Here is a 25,221-nt window from a genome sequence, read left to right on the forward strand (position 1 = left end):
GGGTGGCATCTGCGCCTGCAATTTTCCAGTCGGTCATTGATCAAGTCTTAAAAGATATCGACGGATGTGTTGCATACCTTGACGATATTGTCATAGGGAGTAGTACCCAAGAGGGATGCAAAAGGATTCTTTTCCAAGTCCTATCGAAACTCAATGATCATAAGATCTTGATAAATCTCGAAAAATGTCAATTTCTGGTCAAGTCAGTCAAATATCTTGGACATGTCTTAGAAGATGGACATGTAAGTCCCAATCCAGATAAGATAAAAGCGATTGTAGATGCGCCAGCACCATCCGATGTCGCTAAATTGAGTTCCTATTTAGGACTTATAAATTACTATAGGAAATTCCTACCAAATTTATCCACGGAATTGCACCCATTGTATAATCTACTCAAGTCGAATGTAAGATATCAGTGGGATGAACAATGTCAAACAGCGTTCCAAAAATCGAAAGAATTGCTGATAAATAGTCTTGCGTTAACCTTATTTGATCCTAATAAAGAAACTATTTTGTCGTGCGATGCATCTCCGTATGGGTTAGGAGCATGCTTATCCCAGATGGTTAATGGGGAAGAACGTCCAGTCTCATTCGCGTCAGCAAGTTTGAGTCCGAGTGAGAAAAATTATTCTCAACTTCACCGTGAGGCATTGGCAATTATTTTTGGGGTAAAAAAGTTCCAGAAATATTTATATGGAAAATGTTTCACGTTAGTCACTGATAATCAGGCAATTCGAGAGATTTTCAATCCAAAGAAAAATACTCCTGCAGTCGCAGCAGCAAGGTTACAGCGATGGGCTGTTCAGCTGTCAATGTTTAATTATAAGATAGTGTATCGCCCAGGGAAGAAAATGGGAAATGTGGATGCGCTATCGCGCCTACCTATACAGGAAAGTCATGAAGTCGAGTCGATTCCGGTCAATAACATTAGGTGGGATGATTCAATTCAAATTGATTTTGAGAAAGTCAAATCAGAGACGAAAAACGACCCGGAAGCTAAACAAGTGTCGTCGTATTTAGCAAATTGTTCGGGTGGGGGGATACCTTCAGAATTTAAAAGAGTCCAAAACCAACTGTCGTTGGAAGATCAGTGCATATTTTATGGGGAACGGCTATTTATTCCTAAGAATCTGAGATTAGCAATCTTAGAATTGCTACATGAAAATCACTCAGGAATGGTGCTCATGAAGAAATTAGCTAGATCTTACGTCTGGTGGCCATCCATTGATAAAAGTATCGAGGATTATGTTAGGTCATGTGAGATTTGCCAACAGACAGGCACCGTTAAGAAGGAAAAGCTAAATAGTAAATGGCCCGAATGCTCAGTTCCTTTCGAGAGAGTACATCTCGATCTATTCTATTTCGGGGGCAAAATGTTCCTAATAATTGTAGATTCGTTCAGTAACTACATTGATATTGTGTTAATGAACAATACAACTGCTCGTTCTCTCATCAAAGTCCTTGAAGACAAGTTCGCGATTTATGGACTATTTCATGAGATCGTTACCGACAATGGACCACCTTTTAACAGTTGGGAATTCGAAAAATATTGTCGGGAGAGAAGTATCAGGTTGAGTCATTCACCTATTTACCATCCAGCGTCGAACGGTCGCGCTGAGCGCGGAGTAAGGATTGTAAAAACTGTATTCCGAAAATTTCTCATTACCAGCAAGGATTCGACGATCGAGCAGAAAATTCAAAAATTCTTATTGCACTACAGAAACAGTCCAAATTCCACCGCCAGTCAGTCTCCAAATGAATTAATATATTCATATAAACCTCGTACACAGATTGATAACTTAAATCCTAAGAAGAAAGTCAGTTTTGATTTGTCAAAGAATAAATATCACAGTCACAATCAGAATAGTGAGGTATCACAGAAAAATAATCACAGTCAAAGTCCTGAATTTAAAGTAAATGAGAAAGCATTATACAAAAATCATGAGAAGTCAATTGTTCGTTGGTTACCATGCATTATCAAGCAAAAACTATCTAAGTTGCGATATCTGATTAGCTTAGATAGCAAGATTAAAATGGTCCACGTAAATCAATTAAAGAAATATTTCAGTCAATATAATACAGATTTAATTGCCTATAAACCAAAAGAGTCACAACCTAATTTAAAGAAAAGAGTCAGAAAACAGTCAGTAGTTGAACCTTTCTCTTATGATGGAAAACCTTTAAGAAAGAAGAGAAAAATTTATGATTCAGAAAATGTCAGAAGATCAGAAAGAATTAAGGAAATGTTAAAAAGAAAACAATTAGAATGTCAATTATATAAGTCATAGTTTCATTAACAGGACCTTTAGGTAGAGTTAGGATTCTCCTAACCTTGTAAATATAAATTGTAAATATTAGTTTAAAATTGTAAATAGGGAATTTAAAATATTGCTGGGAGAATGTAGTGTATTGAGATAGATGATATAGATAAAAGAGATAGGATGAGATTGTTCAGGTCAGGTTTTAAAATATTGAAGTTAGTCTAATAAACGCACGCATTGAAGTCACATCGCGTCCAATAAAGTATTGTAAATAGTCAAATATAGTCTTTTAATTAAAGTCTTATTTCTTCGCCTTATAATAGCAAGTCAGAGCTATTATAAATACCAAATAAGATTAGAAAATTACAAAATGAAAATTATTATGTTCAGGTATTTCTGAAGTCAAACTTTTGACGATTTAATTTCAAGTTAATATTATGGTCATAATAAAACTCAACACTACAATTTTTTTCTTTTCAATAAAAATCCTCTTATAACCAGCTCATGTTTGAGAATCTCCAACGAGGTCAAGGCTCAAAAGACTTCAATTATATAGTAGATTTTTTTTTGTAACTATTGCTCCTCTATTTTTTCTTTTCATCAATTTTGTTCTTCTTTTGTTGTACTTTCCCTTTGATCTTCATAAGATTAGAATCAACAATGATGTCTGAATTATCCGTAAATCAGAGGTGATACGTTTTCTCTTGTGGAGCTTACAAGTTTTTCTGCATCTACTTCCGTTCCTTATGCGCATGTTTCATATATGCCAACGATGTGAATTTCATTCACAAAATCTATCCAAAATAGCATTTATCTTCCGGTAACATTCACTAGTCCATTCATCCATTTCTGCACGTGTCCCTACACTCCCATGGTAGTCATTATAAATCATTTGTGAGAGAAAATTATTTGGTTTTCTTGAGGGCATGGGAAGATAGAGGGACTGGCGAGTGGCGTTTTGGTGGCAAGTGCTAATTTGCATGATGATTTTGTAGGAAACAAGATGAGGAAGGGAATAAAACTCGTTCGGCGGGAAAAATTCTTATATGGTGGTGTTTTCTCGAGTGAAATTTATGTGAATGCCACTAAATATGCCCTCTTCCTGTAGTCTTGACTCAATGAATCCTTCATTTGGTTATTCAAATATAAGAGAAAGAATTTAACGGATTGGGAGGCTCCATTGTAGATGATGCGCTGTGCTGTGAGAGAATTTCTTGAGTGGCCAAGGTGCATTGGGTAAAAGGATGATGGGTATAGAGACAAAGAAGAATATACGGAAGGGAATGAAGAGATCATCAATCATGAACCGAAAACACCAGAGAGCATGTAATCTTCATTCGGTGTGGCTCTCTGTGTCTTCTTCGCCTGTGGAATTATTAAATGTTACTAATAAACGTTGCAATGAGTAATGATTCGGGAAGAGAAACTTGTGTGCACCCAAGATCCCGAGGCGCGGACATACGTTCACTGTCCGGGAAAAAAATTAATTAAAATTATTGTTGAAAATGCAACGGCGGTGCACAAGAACACTATGGATGAGATTGTCTGATGAAAAGTTCCTGGGATAGAACAGGGGGCTGCGACAAAAAAGAACCTGGCAAGAAGACATGTTGACTTGATAATCTTTTCTGTCTCTCTCCCCAGACTCCATCACAGCTAAATCTTCCCTATATTGTTCATTTATCATGAAAACATTCTTTGCGGTCTTTCTATGGCCTGACAAAGTGGCGCAAAAAAAATCTTCGTGCCATTGCTCAATGAATGTGGGTGTTCTACATTTTTCGTGTGCGACTCCAAGAAGCAAAAGAAAGACTAGATGTATGAGCGCAAAAAAAATTAAAGATGAAAGAGTGCGATTGTGATGAGCAATTAGATTAAAAAATATGTCTAGAATTTCAAATAAAACCAGTATCTCGGACAAATTAATTGTGACTGTGAGAATGTGGCAATATTTGGAAGTGTTCCACACTTTCTTTGCACCGCTTAATCAATTAATTGTAGAGAAAATGTGCGTTAGTAGTTGAAGTGGGAGTTGTGGGAAAATAGAAAACTGTACGCACGTTTTTGCTTCCCTTCACCTACATTAAATAACTTTTCTTTTAATTACTATTGACAATATGATGAGCTACTACATGTTTTCTTCACTGTGACAAAAAAAAATTGTATGAATCTCAGAGGTGAACTGGGAAAATTAGTAACTTTGTGTGCATTTTCAAATTGTCTTGCATACAGAAGTGATTATTCGAAATTACAACGTTATTCGAAAACTGTTATTCAAAAGGATCACAATACGTTTGGCAAAACCAATAGTTGTTTAAATACGATAGGTGTTTAATACACATAGATAGTTGTTTTGTACTTATATCATTCTAAAAGTGAACTTGATATGGTATGCTTGCAGCTGGAGTTTGATTTTCGATAAGTGTCTTGGCTATAAGATGAAGGACACTCCGAGGACACTATGTCGGTTAAGTTCGAATAATTCATTTTCTAACTAAAATTAACATACACTGGTTGGTAACTTTATGAAATATCACACTATAAGAAATTGTTAAATAAGTTAGTCAGTGATTATAAGGGGAATTTTAATATAATGGGTAAGGAATATCATCAGCTTTGTTGTATTGATTTTCCCAAAATGAAGTAAAGTCTAACACATGTTATCATACGAAGTACTTCGAATTTCGAAAATTAAATACATCAGTAGGGGAATTCTGTAATTTTCGTGGCATTGTCACGCGTGAGTTCGAAACCATTCGAGTTTTTTTTGTCATGTCATATGAGTTCGAAAATGCCGAAAATGCAATTCATTGAATTTTTAATGAAATCCCTTTACTTGATGATTTTACGAAAATACAGTACGTCTCGATTGATTTGTTTAACTTAATTTATTGCCATTTGAATTGCCAGAAATATCAAATATGTGACTTTTGACAATGCCACGTGAGCTGAAATGGCAATATCACGGCTACAGAATCGCACTTTCGAAAAAACTCTCCTAAGATTCGAACCCAATTTGTCATATGGCATTGCCAGAGCGTTACAGAATTCCCCTCCAGGCACCACGTAGGCAAAACAACAAGAAAAACATTTTTCTTCAGCTTTTCAAACCGATTTTCGAATGATCCTTCTCTAGGGAAACTCTGGCTCTCAGCACTTGATAGTGTATTTTACCGACAAATTTTCTTTTTTTTTCAAATTTTTTTTTTTTTGGATAAATTGGGAATCTGACCTTAATCACTGTGGGGGTTTCACGGAATAGCGACTTATGTAGTCACGAAATGCCCACATAACATTCTAATTCGACAAAGTGACAGGATGTTCGAAAATCCAAATTGAACTTTTAATATAAAATGACATAGAGGTATGTAAGAATTTTTATTAATTTTCGAAAGCACTGTTATCAGATGGAGGGCACTCAATGGGTCAAGTGATAGAGCACTCGCTCTATGATGCAAGTGTCCCGGGTTCGAATCCCCTTTAGGTCACCAGGAATTGTTCTGGCGTTAGAGGTGTTCGGATTGCATCCAGTGATCTTCATTGCACTTGTTTCCACGGGGCATGGGATTGACAACCCCATCCCTGTTTAAGAAAAAATAATAATGGATGTCCCGAACTCCCCTTGTGGGAAGGCCTAGTTCCCCTATCTAACGTTGTGCCACCATATTATTGTTACTGTTTTCAAATATAAAAATATTAATTAAATTGCAAATTAAAAAATTGATTTACAAGTTTTCAAAATAAAAAAAAATAACAATTAAAAAAAATTTAATTAAAGAATATTACTTAGAATATTATTTTCTTACGTTTTTTTTAAATACTTCACAAAAGGTCTAAATATTTTTTTGGAATATATTAAGAAAGAATGGTCCTAAAATCCATCCCAATCTGTCGTTTTAACCTTTACATGCCTTATTAGTGAGGGAAAATATGATCCTCACGTTTTGCGTCTTGAATGGTTTGTTTAAATTTTCTCCATCCAATTTCTACCATCATCTTTATTGTATTATCTATCTGTGAAATGCAATTAATATTAATGTGTGAATTGAAAAAGAAAATTGCGATGTGAGTATGGCAGAAGAATGGGTGGATCATGTTGTATAATGACAATGAGCTTTGATCATCTTGTGATCGCGCTGTGGGGACGCGTGTTGCCTTTTTGCGTTCTTAAACACAATCTTGCAAACATCACCTATATGAGATTGTGTGTCATTTTCTTGGAAAATTATCTGAGAGAATCTTACAAGATGGAAGTAAGCCCCATTGAATGGTGGAGAACTAGAACTTGCACACATGGATCAGTTTCTGAGTCATCAGAATTGCTTCGAGGCAGTGAGGAATGATTACCAGCCTGATGTCTTCCACGGGAGCTCCCTGATGTCTTGTGCTGAACTTGCTGGGCTGAAAGGTGTTTATGATGTCGGAAATGTCTTTTTTTTCTTCTCACACCTTTAGAAGATGCTTCGTTTTTTTACTGCTCAATAACAGCAATAATATCGAATAATTAGTGTGGTCATAAACAGACACTTTAAGTGATGGTGTTTCTATTTCTTCGTCTTTTCTATAAAGTTTAAGAATGTTAGAACGCTTAATTTCTTCCCTAGTTGCTCCATCTGCCCCAGGGATTCCTCTAGAATCACATACGGTCTCTCTTTGGGTAATTATTATGAACTACTGTGACTAATTTGATCATTAAAGTGTCTCTTTTTCGCGCAACCATGTGCAATTTTAATTGTACACGCTATGGGTCGATGCCAAGGGGGATGGGTGGATTCGATGGGTTTCAGGAGGGAGGTAGAGAGAGAGTGAATGAGAAAAAGGTGAAATGAGAGATGAGAGTACATATGAGCAAAAGTTGAGGAAATTGCTTGCACATCAGACACTGAAAGAGAGTCAATCTCCTGCGAGCTGAGCAATTCTAGGTGAACTTGTTGCTGCTGAAGAGGTGAAATTGTTTCGTTGAACTTGCTGGCTTTGGCGGTATGCTGTCGACACCCAAGACATGTGAAGTCGAGCACCACGGAGGAATTCTGCCAAGTACCTCTCCCAGCATCTGGCGGGGAGGTAGTGCGGATGGGAAAATACGAGCAAGATGATATGGTGAGATGGTAATGAGAGATTTTCACTTGCGGGTCCAAACGCTGGGTGATCTTGGTTGCTTTTAACTAAGGTAGTCACTCCATATACAGTGCCTGAAGATTAGGTGCAGCAGGGGGTGTGTGTATGTTGCACAAATAAAACGGTTAGTGATAGTGAATGAACGAGGTGAGAAGGAGAGAATAGAGCAAAAAGGCGCGCAACTGGATATTTTACAGTTGTGCGCCTTGTTCAATAAGTTAATAGCCCATGAGAGATGGAGTCCCATCGTTACAATTAACTTCCATTTCATCGGACTTGTGCCAAGGAGTCTCCCACCGAGCGACAGCATCTGGCACAAACAGCATTTGATGGATAAATTAGCGGATTCCACCTGGGTAGGCAATGTTTTCGTCATCCACCCAAATCAACCATTTGGCGAGGAGCCACATTCCGAAAAAAGCCACCAAAGCCCTCAAATCAACATCCATAAATGTGCAACATTGTGCAACATTAGACAAGAGAAGCTCGTTCTCGTCGCCAGATTGTTGCCTAGGAATTTAAAACTACTTGGCATTTTTCGCTCCATCACCCATAAAACTTCTTCTCTCACCAGGTTCCCACCGCAGATTCACTTGCAGCTACATTTCTGAACATTTTCTCCCATTTCATTATGCGTCACTTTGGAGTTGGACACAAAATTTAGAGACATTGCTTGAGAAGAGATGACCAAGAGGTTTTTAAGTTTTCAGGAAATATTGGAAATATTTCATGGAAGATTTCTGATAAAGGTGAATGATAAAAACAGCGAACAAGGCATTAAGCAAACCTCCATTGGAATACTTTAAAATCCAACGAACTTAAGAATATTTCAAAATTATATTCGGAATACAAAATATCTACAAAAAAGTCTATTAGTCCTGACGGTTGATTTACAAAATTTAGAAAAATTTCCATTTCAAATTCAAACATCTTTTTCTCATGACATAAAAATATAATCTGTAGAAGCCGAAAAGCTTGAGTTTCAGGAAGTCTTTAAACGTAAAGAAGACTATAAAATTTAACGAAAAATTGAATTTTTACACATATACATTTAGATAATTTTGTATTTTTGTGGTGCGTAAAAAACTTATAAAGCTTTATAAAAAATAAAATAAACTTTTGATCTTCGTTTCGCTTTATCATGCTACATTTTATTAATAAGATTCTTATTGTTCTGCCTGATATTTTATTGGTTATAATTGATTAAAGTTCCGGCACACATTTTTTAGATCAAGAAAATTTCATGAAGTCGAAATTCAGATCCCTTTCTTTCTCACATGCTTTGCATATGTTTATCTCATTCTCTCGCACTCTTCTTCTTCTCTTAAACATCACTCCAAATTCAATTTAGCTCAATCGAATTTGGTATGCGAAAGAATGAGATCGTCATATGCAAAACATGTGAGAAAGAAAAGGTTTCGAATTTCTACTTCATGAAATTTTCCTGATCTAAAAGGTGTGCCAGAACCATTATAATCTCTAGTTTAATTCACAGAATTTAATCATTGGGTATCTGCCGGAAATGTAGTTGTTGGGGTTTTAGTGTAGATTTGACAAAACGGCAGTTAATAAGAGAGGTGCGTTCAAAAAATATCGATCGAAGGAGATGAAAGATATCGATATCAATATGGACCTTCTCCTTCTAGCATCTCTCTTCACTCTCTTTGGACTTGTTCCGCTGTCCAGTTAGTTCTTTCTTCATGTTCTCTGTGCAAATTTGGTGATTGGTGTGAAAAATTAAAATTTGAGGAAAAATTTATAATTAATTAAGTGGAAATAAAATTTGTAAATTGTTAAAAAGTTGTTTTGTGGAGTGGAAACATCAGCTGATCGGGGGACAGTGAAAATCCAGGAAGAAAGGCTTGAGTTTCGAGTGATTTCGAGAAAAAGGGGCCAAGATCCACCACGAGGTGACCCACCACAAAGGGAAGAGATTGCTTCTTGGCGGAAAAAGGAAAATTTTTAATCCTTCTCGCCAAATACATTCCTTAACCAATCTCTCTTCCCTCCTAAAGGTAACTGCACCAGGGAAATATATTCTTATTGGGAGTTTGCTGATTCTAATAGAGCTTTCACATATTTTTCCCAAAGGTATTGTACGCCTTCCCGGCCCTATAGATAGTGAGAATCTCTGTGCTAATGCTCTGCCACTGTTTTATTTGAAGGTTTGCAACATATTTTTAATCCTTCTCGCCAAATACATTCCTTAACCAATCTCTCTTCCCTCCTAAAGGTAACTGCACCAGGGAAATATATTCTTATTGGGAGTTTGCTGATTCTAATAGAGCTTTCACATATTTTTCCCAAAGGTATTGTACGCCTTCCCGGCCCTATAGATAGTGAGAATCTCTGTGCTAATGCTCTGCCACTGTTTTATTTGAAGGTTTGCAACATATTTTTGGCCGCATCGAGCCTCCTGAGGAGGTAGAGGCTACCTGTGGGCTACCCTAACCATTTACCTGCGCCAAGCAGAGGATTCTCCAACTTTCTACGGGCATAAAGCATCTAGAATGGCTACCAAGCAGTTGAGGGGTGGAATTGTCGCATCCGTGAAGAGGACTGATGCCTACATAAGTGCTCTGGGTGAAGCTGATATCCCATTCATGAGAAGGGACACTATCATTTCCCAAAGGGATCTTGTGTTATCCTTGAAAGCGCAGTTTATCAGCATTCAGGACCAGATCATCAGCTCGGCAACTGATCAGAGAGTCAAGGAATCCGAAGAGATCACGAAGGACACCTTCGTGGCCGATGTTGATGAATTGCTGAATCGCATTGGAGCAATATTGGCTCATTTCCCTCCGGAAGCTCCTCAGCTACCCAATACAGGGGATTTCTGCACAATCATGAGGGAACTCATGCACCAGAATCGTGAGCAAATGAAAGAGCTTTTCAAGTCTTTTTCCCCCACCCCAAATGCTAATAAAGTTTTCCCTGTGAAATCGAGTAATAAGCTCCCTGAGATAAAATTGCCTACATTTAATGGGGATTTCGCAGAATGGATTTCGTTTAGGGACAAATTTCGGTCTTCTATCTCAAACCATCCCAATCTCTCCAACGCACAAAAGCTCGACTATCTCAATTCAGCCTTGTCTGGGGACGCAGCTTCTACAATTAGAAACCTACCTGTCACAGATGATAATTTTGAGGTAGCCTGGGAGATGCTTGTCGATCGGTTCGAGAAAAAGAATAAGATTCTTGCCGCACACATACGCAATTTCTTTAACATGCCCTCTGTCTCTCCCAATGACCTTAAAGCCATAAATAAAATTTACAATATTCTCTCTGAGTCCACCTTAGCTTTGGATGCCATCAAAGTGACAAGTCGTGATCCTTGGCTTATCCAATTTATATTGGACAAACTTGACTCAGAGTCTAGGGTCCTATGGGGCAGAGAATGTGGCGATGAAGTCCCTACCTTGGACAAATTTCGTAAATTTCTGAACCAACGCTGCGAAGATGCCTCCAATGCCTCCACTCCACAATTTAAATCCACGTCAAATAATCGTCCTCAATATTCTAAGACCTCTCAGTCTTCCTCTAAGAAACAAGTGAATGCATTTCACAACTCAACCACAGCACAGGATTGCAAGTGCTGTAACGAGGGTTCCCATCCAATCTATAGATGCTCTCGTTTCCTAGCCCAATCACCATCTGAGAGGTATGAACATGTAAAGAAGTTCAATTTGTGCCGCAACTGTCTGGCCTCTCACCACACCACTTCTTGCACCTTCCATAACTGTAAGAAGTGCCAGGCGCGACACAATGTTCTGCTCCATGAGAGGTTTGTTGGCGAGGCACCTGCCAATCCTACGGCTCCTTCTCCTCGGCCATCGAATACTTCTCCTGCCAATAATTCTCGGCCTGTTTCTGATACACCAACCAATCCTACACCTGGACCTTCTTCGGTCAGTCTCTCTGCTACAACTCTACCTGCTGATCGCATCCCTTCTGCCTGTCCAAAGGTCTTTCTTGCGACAGCACAGGTGGACATTCTTACCGTTGATCACCAGAGGATTCCTTGTCGGGTCATGTTAGACAGTGGAGCTCAAGTCTGTATCATGACCACAAGGCTTTATCAGAAATTGAGACTTCCCAAATCCCGTTCGGACATCTCCATCCTGGGCGTTGGTAGTCAGGCGAATCCTGTGAAGCATAAAGTCACTGCCACTATCTTCTCTCAGAAGAATGGCCAATCTTTCACCTTTGACTGCTACGTCCTCCCGAAGATTTCGGGCAATATTCCGAATTGGGCCATTGACTCTAGTGTCATCCAATTACCTCCTGACGTCGATCTTGCTGACCCACAATGGAATGTCCAACGCCCAGTCGACTTGTTGATATGCGGTGATGCCTATTGGGGAAGCCTATTGTCGGAGAGGATCAACCTTGGAGTGGGATTGCCCCATCTCCAGCAAACCATCTTTGGATATGTGGTGGTTGGTGAGCACCGTTCTCCTCCTTCTGTTCACCATGTCCTCCATGTTGAAGCTGTTCCCGCCTTAGATGAAGCACTTCGCAAATTCTGGGAAATAGAGGATCTGCCTGGTGATCCATCCGTTACTGAACAGCAATTAGAAGCTGAAGCTCACTTTGCGAGCACCTACAAGAGGAATTCCGAAGGAAGATTCGTGGTCAAACTTCCCTTCCGAGAAGGACCTGAACTTCTTGGACATTCACGTCCTCAAGCAGTTTCTCAACTTCTTGCTCTCGAGCGGCAGTTTGAGAAGAAACCACAACTCAAGGCTCTCTATTCGGACGTCATGAAAGATTATATGGAGAGAGGTTGGCTTGAGTTGGTCCCACCTGAAGAATTCAAGTCTCCGGCATACTACATGCCTCATCACGGGGTCTTGAAGGAATCCAGCACTACCACGAAACTTAGAGTGGTGTATAATGCAAGTGCGAAAACTTCTTCGGGACATAGTCTGAATGATCTCCTGCTGATTGGGCCTTCCGTACAACCGGACATAGCGATCATTCTCCTCCAGTTTCGCCTGGCTCCTTTTGCGATGACGGCGGACATCTCGAAGATGTACTTACAAGTGTTGTTGGATCCCTCCGATTCTAATTTCCAAAGGTTGGTCTACAGAGATTCCCCTCAGGAGCCCATCCGAGACTATCGGATCCCTCGGGTCTGTTTTGGTGTCGCATCGTCACCATTCCTAGCCACCCGAGCTCTCATCCAATTGGCTCAAGATTACGAAAAGGAATTTCCACTTGCCTCTTCTGCTCTGCGATCGAATTTCTACGTAGATGACTGTGTTATCTCCGCTCCAACACTCGCAGATGCACAAGAAATCCAAAGACAACTGAAGGAAGTTCTTCGTCGTGGTGGCTTCTTGCTTACCAAGTGGTCCAGCAATCACCCCAGTCTTTGTCCATTACCGGATCAGGATCCTGCATCCGGGGAGGTTACTGTTGAGAGTCCAATCACAAGTGCTCTTGGTCTGTCTTGGGACTCCTCAACCGATGAGTTCAAAACCCATGCTCCTGTGGATGTGTCAGAAGAGGTCAGGACGAAAAGACACATCTCATCCTGCATTGCTAGATTTTACGACCCATTAGGTCTTTGGGGGCCAGTGATCATTGAGGGTAAAATCATGCTCCAGGATCTGCATGAGCTCAAGAAAGGTTGGGACGTGTTGGTGCCTCCAGAGTACCGCAAAAGATGGAAGGACTTTGTTCTTCGTCTCCAAACTATCAAAGATGTCAGCATTCCGCGCTGGATTTCTTGCTTCCAGTCTCCAGATCGTGTTGAACTTCACACTTTCTGCGATGCCAGTACACGAGCCTATGGAGTTGCTGTGTACATTGTGACTGGCTCAGGAGATGAATCCTGTGCGAGATTGTTGCTTGCCAAGTCCCGAGTAGCTCCACTGAGCCAACTCACTATACCGAAGTTAGAGTTGTGTGGTGCTACCTTAGCGGCTGAAACCATTGCCAAGTTTACTGATGCTGTTGGACCAGATGCAATCCATTTCTGGACTGACTCCACGATTGTCCTGCACTGGATCCACAGCCCTCCACAATCCTACAAAGTATTTGTAGCCCATCGTGTTCAGCGTATCCGGAAACATTCTTCACCTGATCAGTGGCGCCACGTAGTGTCTGAAGAAAATCCCGCAGACATCATTTCTCGTGGTGTCTCTCCTTCACAGCTCATGGACAATAGTTTATGGTTTGAGGGTCCTGAATGGATTAGATGTCCAGAGAGATCATGGCCACCACCCTTCAATCCCACTGCCTGTCCTGAGGCCAATTGTTTTCTGATCAAGGCGAAGGAGTTTGTCTTTGGAGATCTACTTCGAATGTTCTCATCTATTCTCAAAGTCCAACGGATCGTTGCATACTGCCTGAGATTTGCCTATAGAGGTCCTCGTCCGCTTCCCAAGACCAATTTAGCCATTACAGCTGACGAGATGGAGAGAGCACTCCTTTTCCTCATTAAGATGGACCAACAAAGCTCTCTTCCGGAGGTTTGTGCTCAGCTGGAAAAGGGTGAGGCGCTCTCACGTGAGTGGAAGTCGCTTCAAAGTCTTGCTCTATTCTTGGATAGAGATGGCATTGTCAGAGTTGGTGGAAGACTCAAGAATGCGGATGAGCCCTTCTCGACCAGACACCCAGTATTGCTCCCAAGGTCCCTACTCACTTATAGAATCGTGCGTCATGAGCATTCCAAACAGTTGCACGCTCCTCCTACACTCTTATTGGCTTCCGTCCGCCAGAAGTTCTGGCCAATAGCTGGTCGAAATCTTGCCAAGAGAGTTGTGCACGATTGCCTGAAGTGCTACCTGAAGAAGCCCAAACCCTTGGACCAATTAATGGGTGATCTACCCGACCATAGGGTAAATTTGTATCGGCCCTTCCAAGCAACTGGTGTAGACTTCGCCGGCCCGCTCAACATGATCTCTTCCGCGACCCGGGGAGCACGGTCCCGGAAAACAGGAACCCAGAAAGTCTACATTGCCATCTTCGTTTGCATGGCAACGAAGGCAGCACACCTCGAGTTAGTGTCTTCGCTTTCAACGGAAGCATTTCTAGCCGCCTTCAGACGGTTCGCAGCCAGAAGAAGTACTCCTCGACATATCTATTCTGACTGCGGGAAAAATTTCGAGGGTACTGCAAACGAGCTTATCCGACTCTTCAATCAGGAAGCGGCACAACAGGAGATTGTGAACCGCACTCAGGATGATGGTATCACGTGGCATTTCAACCCTCCTGCCTCTCCTCACCATGGTGGTCTGTGGGAGGCCTGCGTGAAGAGCACCAAGTACCACTTGGTTCGTGCCACGACGTCTTCTGCTCTCTCCTATGAAGAGTTCCATACTATTCTATGTCAAATAGAATCCGTCCTAAACAGTCGACCTCTGTGTCTGCTGTCCGATGATCCCAACGAGAGGGACTATCTCACACCTGGCCATTTCTTGGTGGGAGCCCCTGGAAACGCTCCACCGGACCCGGACCTGTCACACATTCCAGAAAATCGTCTCTCATACTGGCAACATTGTCAAAGACGGGTGCAGGAGTTTGGGAGAAAATGGAGACTTCACTACCTTAACACCCTGCAACAAAGACCGCGATGGAAGATCGCTCGAGAGAATTTAAAGGTAGATGAAGTGATCTTGCTCCTGGATGAGACGAAAGAGGGTTCGAAGTGGGTGCTCGGACGAGTGGAAACCATCCATCCTGGCACTGACGGCAGGGTGAGAGTGGTCTCAGTGAGGACTTCAAGAGGGATGTACAAGCGCCCAATAACGAAAATCGCCAGACTTCCCCAATCTACAGAAGAGTCTTCTGGACCGCACCAAGACGCGCACGTCCAGACCGGGGAGGATGTTGGGGTTTTAGTGTAGATTTGACAAAACGGCAGTTAATAAGAGAGGTGCGTTCAAAAAATATCGATCGAAGGAGATGAAAGATATCGATATCAATATGGACCTTCTCCTTCTAGCATCTCTCTTCACTCTCTTTGGACTTGTTCCGCTGTCCAGTTAGTTCTTTCTTCATGTTCTCTGTGCAAATTTGGTGATTGGTGTGAAAAATTAAAATTTGAGGAAAAATTTATAATTAATTAAGTGGAAATAAAATTTGTAAATTGTTAAAAAGTTGTTTTGTGGAGTGGAAACATCAGCTGATCGGGGGACAGTGAAAATCCAGGAAGAAAGGCTTGAGTTTCGAGTGATTTCGAGAAAAAGGGGCCAAGATCCACCACGAGGTGACCCACCACAAAGGGAAGAGATTGCTTCTTGGCGGAAAAAGGAAAATTTTTAATCCTTCTCGCCAAATACATTCCTTAACCAATCTCTCTTCCCTCCTAAAGGTAACTGCACCAGGGAAATATATTCTTATTGGGAGTTTGCTGATTCTAATAGAGCTTTCACATATTTTTCCCAAAGGTACACACAGAAAAATTTGTACACAAAATTGTTACACCGAGGGCTGTCCAGATTTGAAAAAGTGTTTGGTAAAATTTTAAGCAAGTGTTTGGTACACAATTTTTTAACTGTTGGTACACAAATTTTTAACATTTGGTAAATTTTTTTTAACATTTGGTACAAAAATTTTTAACGTTTGTTAACATTTTGTGTATTTCTTGTTTTATTTTTTTTTTAACCATGGTTAACATTTTGAGGAAATTTTAGAAAAAAATATTTTGTAAAATTGTTCATAAATATTTGTGAATTACTATTGGGGACTTACGAAATGTTCGTAAATCGTATAACTCACTAAAATGTTCGTAAAGGATTGTATTTTTTTGCAAACACTGTCCGTAACAAGATCACCTAACGAGGATTTTTTGTTCTTTCACGAACAAATATCTCCAAAGGAACAAAAAATCCTCTTTAGGTGATCTTGTTACGGACAGTGTTTGCGAAAAAATATAATCCTTTACGAACATTTTAGTGAGTTATACGATTTACGAACATTTCGTAAGTCCCCAATAGTAATTCACAAATATTTATGAACAATTTTACAAAATATGTTTTTCTGTATGTACACTAACAGTATTTTTTTATGAGAACTCTGATTCGTAAATTATAGCCTCCGTCGTATGCCTTATCCCAAGGAGAAACATTTTAATAATTTTTAAATATATTTTATTTTAATAAAACTGAAATATAAGAATTTATCTGCATACACATTATATTTTTTTTTTGGAAACTATACAATAAGAAGAGTGAGCTATGCAAAGTGAGAAATATTTCTTATGTTCAATTTTGTCAACATCTTTTACAGTGTTTACAGTAATTTCTTTCTTTATTTTTATCTTAAGGGGTTACGTGGGTCAGGAAGACTTAAAAAAAAACAAAATATTTTCTCCAAAATTTTTCCAGCATATTAAAAAAAATATTAATTAAAGTTCTTAAGCTTATAGAAGCACAAGATTTTAACAATATCTTCTAAAATTTTAATTTAAAAATTTTAAAATTTAGCCATTGTTACCTGATTTTTTTTGGATTTTCTTTTCTTTTGAAAAAAAAAAGTTTTCGGTGGACAATATTTCTTGTAATTGATTCATCTGAAGTCCAAAAACCATATAGTGCTTGTTAGCTGATGAGTTGAAGTAGTCCTTGAATGAAGATTTTTATGTCTATTTGATCAGGAAATATTTGGTTCCTGGATTTCAGATGAACCAATTCGAAGAAATCTTGTCCATAGAAAAGCATGTTTTTTTCCAAAAAGGTCTTAGAAAATCACGTTCCAAAGGCTGAATTTTTAAAATTTCTGATTGAAAATTTTAGAAAATATAGTTTAAATGTGTACTTCAAAATGTTTAATAATTTACTTTAATAATTAAATAATTTTTTTTATTATTGTAAAAAGTTATAGAAAATATGCTTTAAAGCTTTGCAATTCAAATTCACAGTTTTCAGTCTCATTATATCTCACAGTAAGTAAAAGAAGTATAATCATGCTTAAAAACACTAATTATTTTTGTGAAAAGTGGCACGGAAGTTTCCTTCTGATATTTTTAAACAAAATGGTCGCTTAATTCCACGGGCACTTCCAGTTGAACGTAGAAGCGTTACTCAAAAACTCATGTTTTTGGAGACCATTCTGAAAAAATTATTTAGAATAACTTAATTCTCATTCAGTTTATTAGTAACATTAAATGGAAAAGAGGAGGTAAATATGATCCAAATCAGCGAAGAAACACGTTTTCTACCACTTTATTAACTATTCACATAGAAATATGTATGTTAAGAGTAATTCAACGAAAATTGGTATAAAAACTGTTTGATTAATCAGTAAATTTATTTAAATGGTTCAAGCAATTTTCTTCTAAAAACTTCATAAACTATCGAAATATTTCATATCGGATAGTTTAAAATTTAAAAATAAATGGGATAGGAAATTATTTTTATGTTCATAAAATTTATTTTTATAGTAATAATGTGAATTTTTACAAAATTTCAAGAACGATCTGAAAGTTTCAACATGTGGTATTTTAACATTTTTAAGAATAATTGGGATAGAAAATTATTTTAGTAATGACAAAATTTATTTAATTTTAAAATTTTAAACATATTATACAATAAATTTTGCAGAATAGAATTTCGTTTTCTTTTCAAGTGAAATAATTATTTAATTAAATATTTGAAAAGTTTCAATTTTTTCTTGAAATTTTCACATGCCTAATTAATGCACTAATTGAAAATTTGGACAGAATGGAGCTTAAATGGGGGCTTCAGTTCTGTTGTCTTTTAAGGTACAGCCCCCATTATAACCTAATCTGAATTGAAAACTTCAAATAGGGCAAATTTTAAATTTAGAGCATTGAAAAGTAGGAAGTTGGCAAATAAAATCTTATTGAAAGAAACAAAGAAAATTAGAAAATGTGGCGGATTACCTTTACAAATGAGCTCGTAAAAAAGTTCTGATGATTTTACCAGATCTGGAGGAGCCTCCTCCACGGTGACCTCCAATTCACTGCAACTTTGCGGAGCAAGGGATGTAAAATTTCCAAATTCTGGGAGGTTGCCGGCGTCAGTTTCATGCTGTTTTCATAAAATATCCCCAGGTTTTCAGAGTTATTCTCATGCTGTAGACAAAAAAGACACCATAAACCATTTTTCTGAAGAATTTCACTGATATACGGAAAATTTACCTGCTTTTCCAACTCAAAAAACACTTTTTCTCACAGAAATCTACGCTTACCCACGTGTCCTCACCATTTTATTTGACACAGCACGCGTAACACCCGCCATGATTCCCGAAAACTGTCAGATATTGAGAATATTGCGCAAAACTCTCCGTACTTAGTACCAAGTGAGTTACTTTTCTCTCTCTTTTCTCTCCCGCTGAGAGAGAAAAAGTGCCAGAGTAACAAAATGTACACGATCTTAGCTCCTTTCGGTGAACAAATCATTGTGTACACTTTTTCGTGATCTCTTAGTGTAGCAAATATGTGCATAAAAAGTTATTGTTTTTATGTACAGAAATTTTTGTGTACATATTTTTCTGTGTGTATTGTACGCCTTCCCGGCCCTATAGATAGTGAGAATCTCTGTGCTAATGCTCTGCCACTGTTTTATTTGAAGGTTTGCAACAGTAGTATTAATTTATATTTGTATTTTACATAAGAGTTTTAAAACCACGTTATTGAAAAGATACTTAAGTATTCTATTCGGTAGACTATAAATAGTAAAGGGGTGAATTTTCTTCCGTATACGATATAGCAAACTCTACTAAATCTCTTCATTGATTTTAGTAATTTTCAAAAATAGAAAAACTTTAGTTCATAGTAAATTTCTTAGAGATTTTTAAGCAATCTCCATGAATGAACAAAGGATGACTCATACTAAGAATACCTTTGGAAATATTTGAAAAGTGATTTACATTCTCTTATCATTGAAATATTACATATGAATGAGTAAATCAATCCTTTGTGAATCAATTTAAAATTGATTTTCATTATAAAAACGACGACTTTGACAGTTATGTTGAGTCGATTCAAAGATCATAAATATAGTCCTCATTTACATCCATTATCTAGAAGATATGAAGATACTTTTTCTTGAAAACATGTAAAAACGTATAAAATTTCATATCATTGGGTATTTTTTAAAATTACTTTTATAAGTTTATATTCAATCGTGATATGATTAAACTAATAAAAGAACTTCTCATGGTTCTATAGGTTTGATAACTTGCAACTAATTTTGATGTCCAGTTTGTATTATTCCTTTTACGTAATGCTATTATTCTTCTGTACAGAAGATTCATTTTGCAGTCATATTATATAAGAAAAAAATTAATAAATTATTTTGGCTTTACCGCAAATTACAACGGATACCAGTGGAAGTAATAATTTTTTTATCATGATATTCGTGTCAGTAAATTTCAACAAAAATCTTATGGAAGAAATTAAGCAATAGTGCATGAAAATTTCAGTGTCATCAGCGGAAATTTTGCAACACTTGTCCGGCTGGCACGCAACTGAATAAATGATGTGCTAAAGTGGTCAAATGCTATTGCTGCAGGAGGGACTATCCCAAAGACAAGCGACAGAGTCCAAGAAGTCAGTCTTGCGTATATAAAAGTAACTGTCCTTGATTGGCTTACTGGCCTTTTGGCACTTGCGATAGCACTCACAGAAGACCACGGTGCGTACCAATGGAGATGAGCAGTCGAAGATGTGAGGAATTTTTAATTAATTAACCATTTGATGATATTCTCATAGAGATTGTGTGAATGTCAGGAATTCACCTTGAATTCAATAAGTGATAGTCATACCAAAAAATTCAGAAATCAATACCACCGTGACTTCTTCAACGCAGCATCAGCATCCAAATTATATCTGCTGGCGCAGAATGGGATGCTTTGCTAGTGACCACTAACTTCCCCATTTCACAAATTGTTTCTCGATGTGTTAAGGTCGAGAATTGAGCAGGTTGGAGAATTGATCGTGGGGATACGATCACGACTTTTCAACAATTCAGCATATCATTGCTATTGACTTTCACTGCTCAGAGCCAGTGGACTTTTAGCACTGATCACCGCATCGCAAAATGGGAGAAAAAACAATCCTCTGGAGATTTATCATCGTTTCGGTTGAGAATATCGCACCTTTTTGCTCATATTTCTCCCAGAAAATTATTATTATTTTTTTGGTTAAAACAAGACAGAACTGAGGAAATTTCGTTGATGTGGAAATGTAAATAAGACGTTTTTTTTTGGGAGAATCCAGAAACTGGTAAATATTGCGAGTTTACCAATTTGAGCAGCAAGTTTCAAAAGACGTGCAAATTGCGAAAAAAATACACTTTGTCGACTTAGTCAGCAAATAGCGTATCAGCAATTAATCGGACTATGTCAGTAAAAGGTCTTTAGTTTGCACTCTTGTTGACTCTTGTTTGCGTAATTGTGTTCATTTGAATCTTTACATCATAAAAAGTGAAATATTTAAATGTAGAACATCCATACAATATCAATGACTAAGAGAAAATTGTCATTACAGCAGAATCACAAATGAGATTTTATTTAGTTTTCTGTTAAAGGAAAGTACTATTAAAAAAAAATAGATTGTTTTTGCCACTACTAGCAAAAGTTTTGTCACTACAAAGTGTAAAAATATTCCGTCAATATGGTAAGAAACATTTGTTAAAACTACAAATTTTCTTTGACATACTACAAATTTCTTTTGTACACTCATATTTATAAGTGAAATATTTGTGCAGAAATAAAATGAATTCTATATATTCTCCCATAAAAAATTGTAGAATAGAACATTTTTATTTTTTTAAATAAAAGTAATAGAGAATAATAATAATAATAATAATAAATAAAGCAGAACAGTCTATAAATTTAACGTCTTATTTGAAAACGTAATGTTTAGGCCAGGGGCATATCAAGCATAATAAAAAGTGAAGCTATTTTTCCCTTTTTCCTGTAAAAATTTTGCATCTATTGCACCGCGACTAAAACAAATTTGCTCGTAATTCTTGTATAATTTTGGCGAACATTATGATATATGTATTTTTAGATAGCTATTAATACACAATTTCGAAATATATCAGACTGATAAGTCAATTCACTTTATGAAAAAATTTGCCAATAGTCTTCAGTGCCTCTCTGCTTAAACGTTTTTAAAAATGAAATGTCGAGAGGCCCCTGGTTTAGGCATTATTATTATTCATTTTTCTTAAACAAGGATTTTTTTGTTAGTTTTATATGCCGAGAAATAAAGTGGTGTAAAGCTCATTGGGTACGATCCGAACAGTGCTATAATATTTCTATCGACTTAAAAGGGATTCGAACCATCAGAATGAACACTTTTCCATTTTTACGATTTACTTAAACAATTAATTATACAATTCACACTATAAAAACTCATACCTACATTAAGCCTTCTAATGTATCATAAATTTAATTAACTAGAATCGCACCAAAATCAACTACTTTTTTAAATTCTTTAATATTATATCGAAGATAATCTTATTGAAGAACATAAAATGATTTTTTCGGTAGAATATTAAAAAGACTACTCAGCAAAAAACCCAAAATAAATGACTTTGTTGGCACAAGTACGATTTTTGTTGATTTAACAACATTTTTCTTTACAAGCCTCTACATATATATTTTAATTATTTAATATTCTAAACTAAATAGCTGTATAACAGAACTCGTCAGAAATGAATGACTCTTTTTCTTATTTAAAATTAACATTGCCGATTGAGAGCCAACGATGATAAGGCCACAGTGCAGAAAAGATATTTGAAAGCAAATTCAGGTGCGAGGTGAATGGTGAAGACTTAACGTCTTCTCATAATTTTTAATACCAGAATTCTAAAATATTATGCAAAGGAATAATACTTGTTTTGTCTCTAAATTATGCAAACATATTCAAAGACGAGACAGGCCGTTTGTGTGACTATATGAAGACCTGAAAACTCAGAAATATGTCTCCACCATGTAATATGTCTGGGTGGAGTGGCTGATGATATGGGATGGAACAAGAAGGTGGAGGCTCATGTGACACTCACCGTCTGGTTTGCCTGGGAATTGACTGTGTCCAGCAGACTGGAACTGGATGTGCCTTAGTATTTGGTTTCATTGTGGTGAATTGCTGGCGATGACTGGGCTGCTGCCAAAGCTGGAGCTCCCTCAGGGAGTTGGTGCTCGTTACACCAGGCGGGAAGAGCGAGAACATACTGCTGGAGGGTTTCAGGTGTCTGTGGTGCTGGTAGTTCCGGCTTGGATCAACCTGAACCCTCACGAATTTGCCCGCCAACACATCTCCTGCACTTCTTTCAACCAGTGCCATATCCATATTGACTGGTACGAGCTCCCGAGGTGTTCTAACAGCATCCACGGAATGTGAACGTGGGTTTATGGTACCCGGTGGCAGGGGAGCTCGTGTCTTGGCGCGTCGGAAACGCTCAACTTTCTGAGGAGGACCTGCCCGAGGAATGGCCAGACTGTCACCACTCTGAGGCGCACTTCCGGTAGATATTGCCGTCTGGGTAGATGACGGTGCAGTGGGTGTTGCTGAAGATCTCACTTCAGTTTCAATTTCACCCTGGAGACAAATGATACTGGCCGGCTGACTGTAATCGATATTGCGTCGTGCAATTTGCGTGTGAGTTACTCCATCACGGTCGGTGCGTTGCAAGATATCAAAGGCCGGTGTGGATGCCTGAAGTTCGGAATCGGTCGAAATGCGATCAGGGTCACTCTCGAATCCTTCGTCCAGTGATCGAGTGGGACTGAGAATGGGCTTTGATCGTGCAGTATCCAACTTTGTGTCCATTCTGATCACACAGCATCCATTAAATTCAATTTTCAAGTGGTACCTTTGTGGTTTTTCCGCGGTTTGCTGTCTTATTTTTTCCTGGTCCACCAGCTTCAATTGAAAGTCCCACCAGTGAGAGGCCGCGGTGTTAAGACGACAAAAAAAAATTTTAACAGAAAGTCTCGACGGTTCAACTTGAAAATTTATTGTCTCTCACTCTTTCTTTCGCGGTATTAATTTTCAATATCAATTAACACAGGCCGAAAGGTAAAGTATAGAAAGAAAAAGACTGTCGAAAGTGGCACGATGAATTCACCAAAAATGGGCACAAATTTGCCATAAATAAAATATTTCTCACTCCTCCTATCTCCCAAAAAAAAAAAATAGTAAATCCAAATGCACTTTTCTCTTTTATTCACGATGACACAAACACATATTCCACTGGTACCATCTTTCCTGATGCCCAACGATTTTTCACCACCGGAATTCCTTCACGGGCCACACAGCACAGTGACTCATCTTGCCCAGAATGAATAGGGAAGGAGCGCGCAAAGAGGATCGCAGTGGAGCAACACCGTAGGTGATCTCAATGGGAACAGGTGCAGAGAAAATTACAAAGTGCCTCACTCGACTGATCGCCGAACACTGACTCAGTGGCAGGGAGTTGGACGGTTGGAAAGCCACAAAAGACTGAATCGCGGTTGCTGATGCGTCTGCCGACTTCTCTCCAACTTCCATCTCTACTTGGGCTCTCTCTCACCTGGCCGGTTCTCCTTCCGCGCGCACTCTCCCCAGAAGCCAAACATACCGGGCACGTACGAGATGAAAAAGAAACCATGAAACACTTCACTGTTCACCTTTCTTTTTGATGACGATGATGATGATTTGAGGATTTTATCGTGATATACGAAGGTACTCTAAAATCACATTCAACGATGTGCAAAGTGGCTTCGCGCCAGATATTGCAAGAACAATTTCATTCACAAAACATGATTTCAACATTAGGTCGCTTTGTAGAGAGCTTTTGGATATTTTTAATGTGCTCATTGCAAATCAATCAAATTGCTAACGTTACGATAACGGACAGCAATAATCATTTTCAAGAATATGTAGTGGTTATAATAGATTTATAAGGATGGTTTTTGTAGGACTTGTGAAGATTTATTAACCCATCATTGAAGTATTAAAATCATTAAAACTATATTGATTTACAGTACGACTCTAATAGTGTTAATGTGGTTAATTCTTATATTTTCGGAGTTTTTCTATACCAGTTGTTGCAGTTTACAAAAGTATTTTAAAATTTTGATTTTTACCTTGGAATTTTACATATATCGTCAATGGTGTAGAAAATTTCTAATCACTGATCACATTGACCACTGTTGGAGTCGTACTGTATATATAAAAACCGTAGGTTGTTTTACAAAGCTAAATAAAGTCTAAACTGAAGTTATCAAAATACTTAAATAATCTTTTCGCGAGTTTGGTTCAATATATAGTAAAGAAGTAAAGTCTTGCAATTAGTTGAGTATGGAAAACATAAAAGAATTGAGATTTTATTTTATGTTTTCGCTATTTAGCACGTGAACTGTGAAATTTTCCACCGACCTCTACACTTTAGAAGAAACTTTAGAAGAAATTTTCCTTAAAAGGGGAAATTTTTCTTTACCCTTTAACGACGAGATACTTTTTACGGACTGAAAATCAACAATAGAAATTAAACTGGGAAACATAATCAATGATAAGTCTTACATCTAATTTTGGAAAGTCTAACAGAGTCTGATTCGGTATATTTTGTGCTTCTATGAACGATAGGGACAAAAATAGCCCAAAAATTGAAATAATTTTTCTTAAGTAATTAATACCAATAAATAATATTTTTCGCTTTAATGAAAAATATTACGTATGAGTATTGTAGTTTTTATTGCCAAAAGGGTTTTGTAAAAAAATTTCAAGTATGAAAAATAAATAAAATCAATTATGAATTTGAGAATTTAAAAATTCGCCATTTTTTAGCTTAAATATTTACTACATAGTAAATAGCTAGAGACTTGCAAAAAAAATTCTGGATTCCTTCAACCTTCTACTTTACAATTATATACA

General features: G+C 37.8%; 1 protein-coding gene and 1 long non-coding RNA gene across 2 annotated transcripts in view; one reads left to right on the forward strand and one right to left on the reverse strand.

The window, feature by feature from the left end:
* Nucleotides 1-23,828, reverse strand: part of LOC129809509 (uncharacterized) — a 44,454-nt gene extending 20,626 nt beyond the window's left edge. The window contains exon 1 of the mRNA XM_055859363.1: nt 22,370-23,828. Within this exon, the coding sequence (XP_055715338.1) occupies nt 22,370-23,136 (767 nt within the window). The 5' untranslated portion in view covers nt 23,137-23,828. The remainder of the gene's footprint in view (nt 1-22,369) is intronic.
* Nucleotides 8,950-10,333, forward strand: LOC129809510 (uncharacterized). Its single transcript, XR_008752650.1, has 3 exons — nt 8,950-9,394; nt 9,471-9,544; nt 9,613-10,333. It is a non-coding gene; the product is annotated as an uncharacterized LOC129809510 (long non-coding RNA).
* Nucleotides 23,829-25,221: the final 1,393 nt, after the last annotated feature.

Source organism: Phlebotomus papatasi, chromosome 1 (assembly GCF_024763615.1).
Source record: "Phlebotomus papatasi isolate M1 chromosome 1, Ppap_2.1, whole genome shotgun sequence".
Lineage (NCBI taxonomy): Eukaryota > Metazoa > Arthropoda > Insecta > Diptera > Psychodidae > Phlebotomus > Phlebotomus papatasi.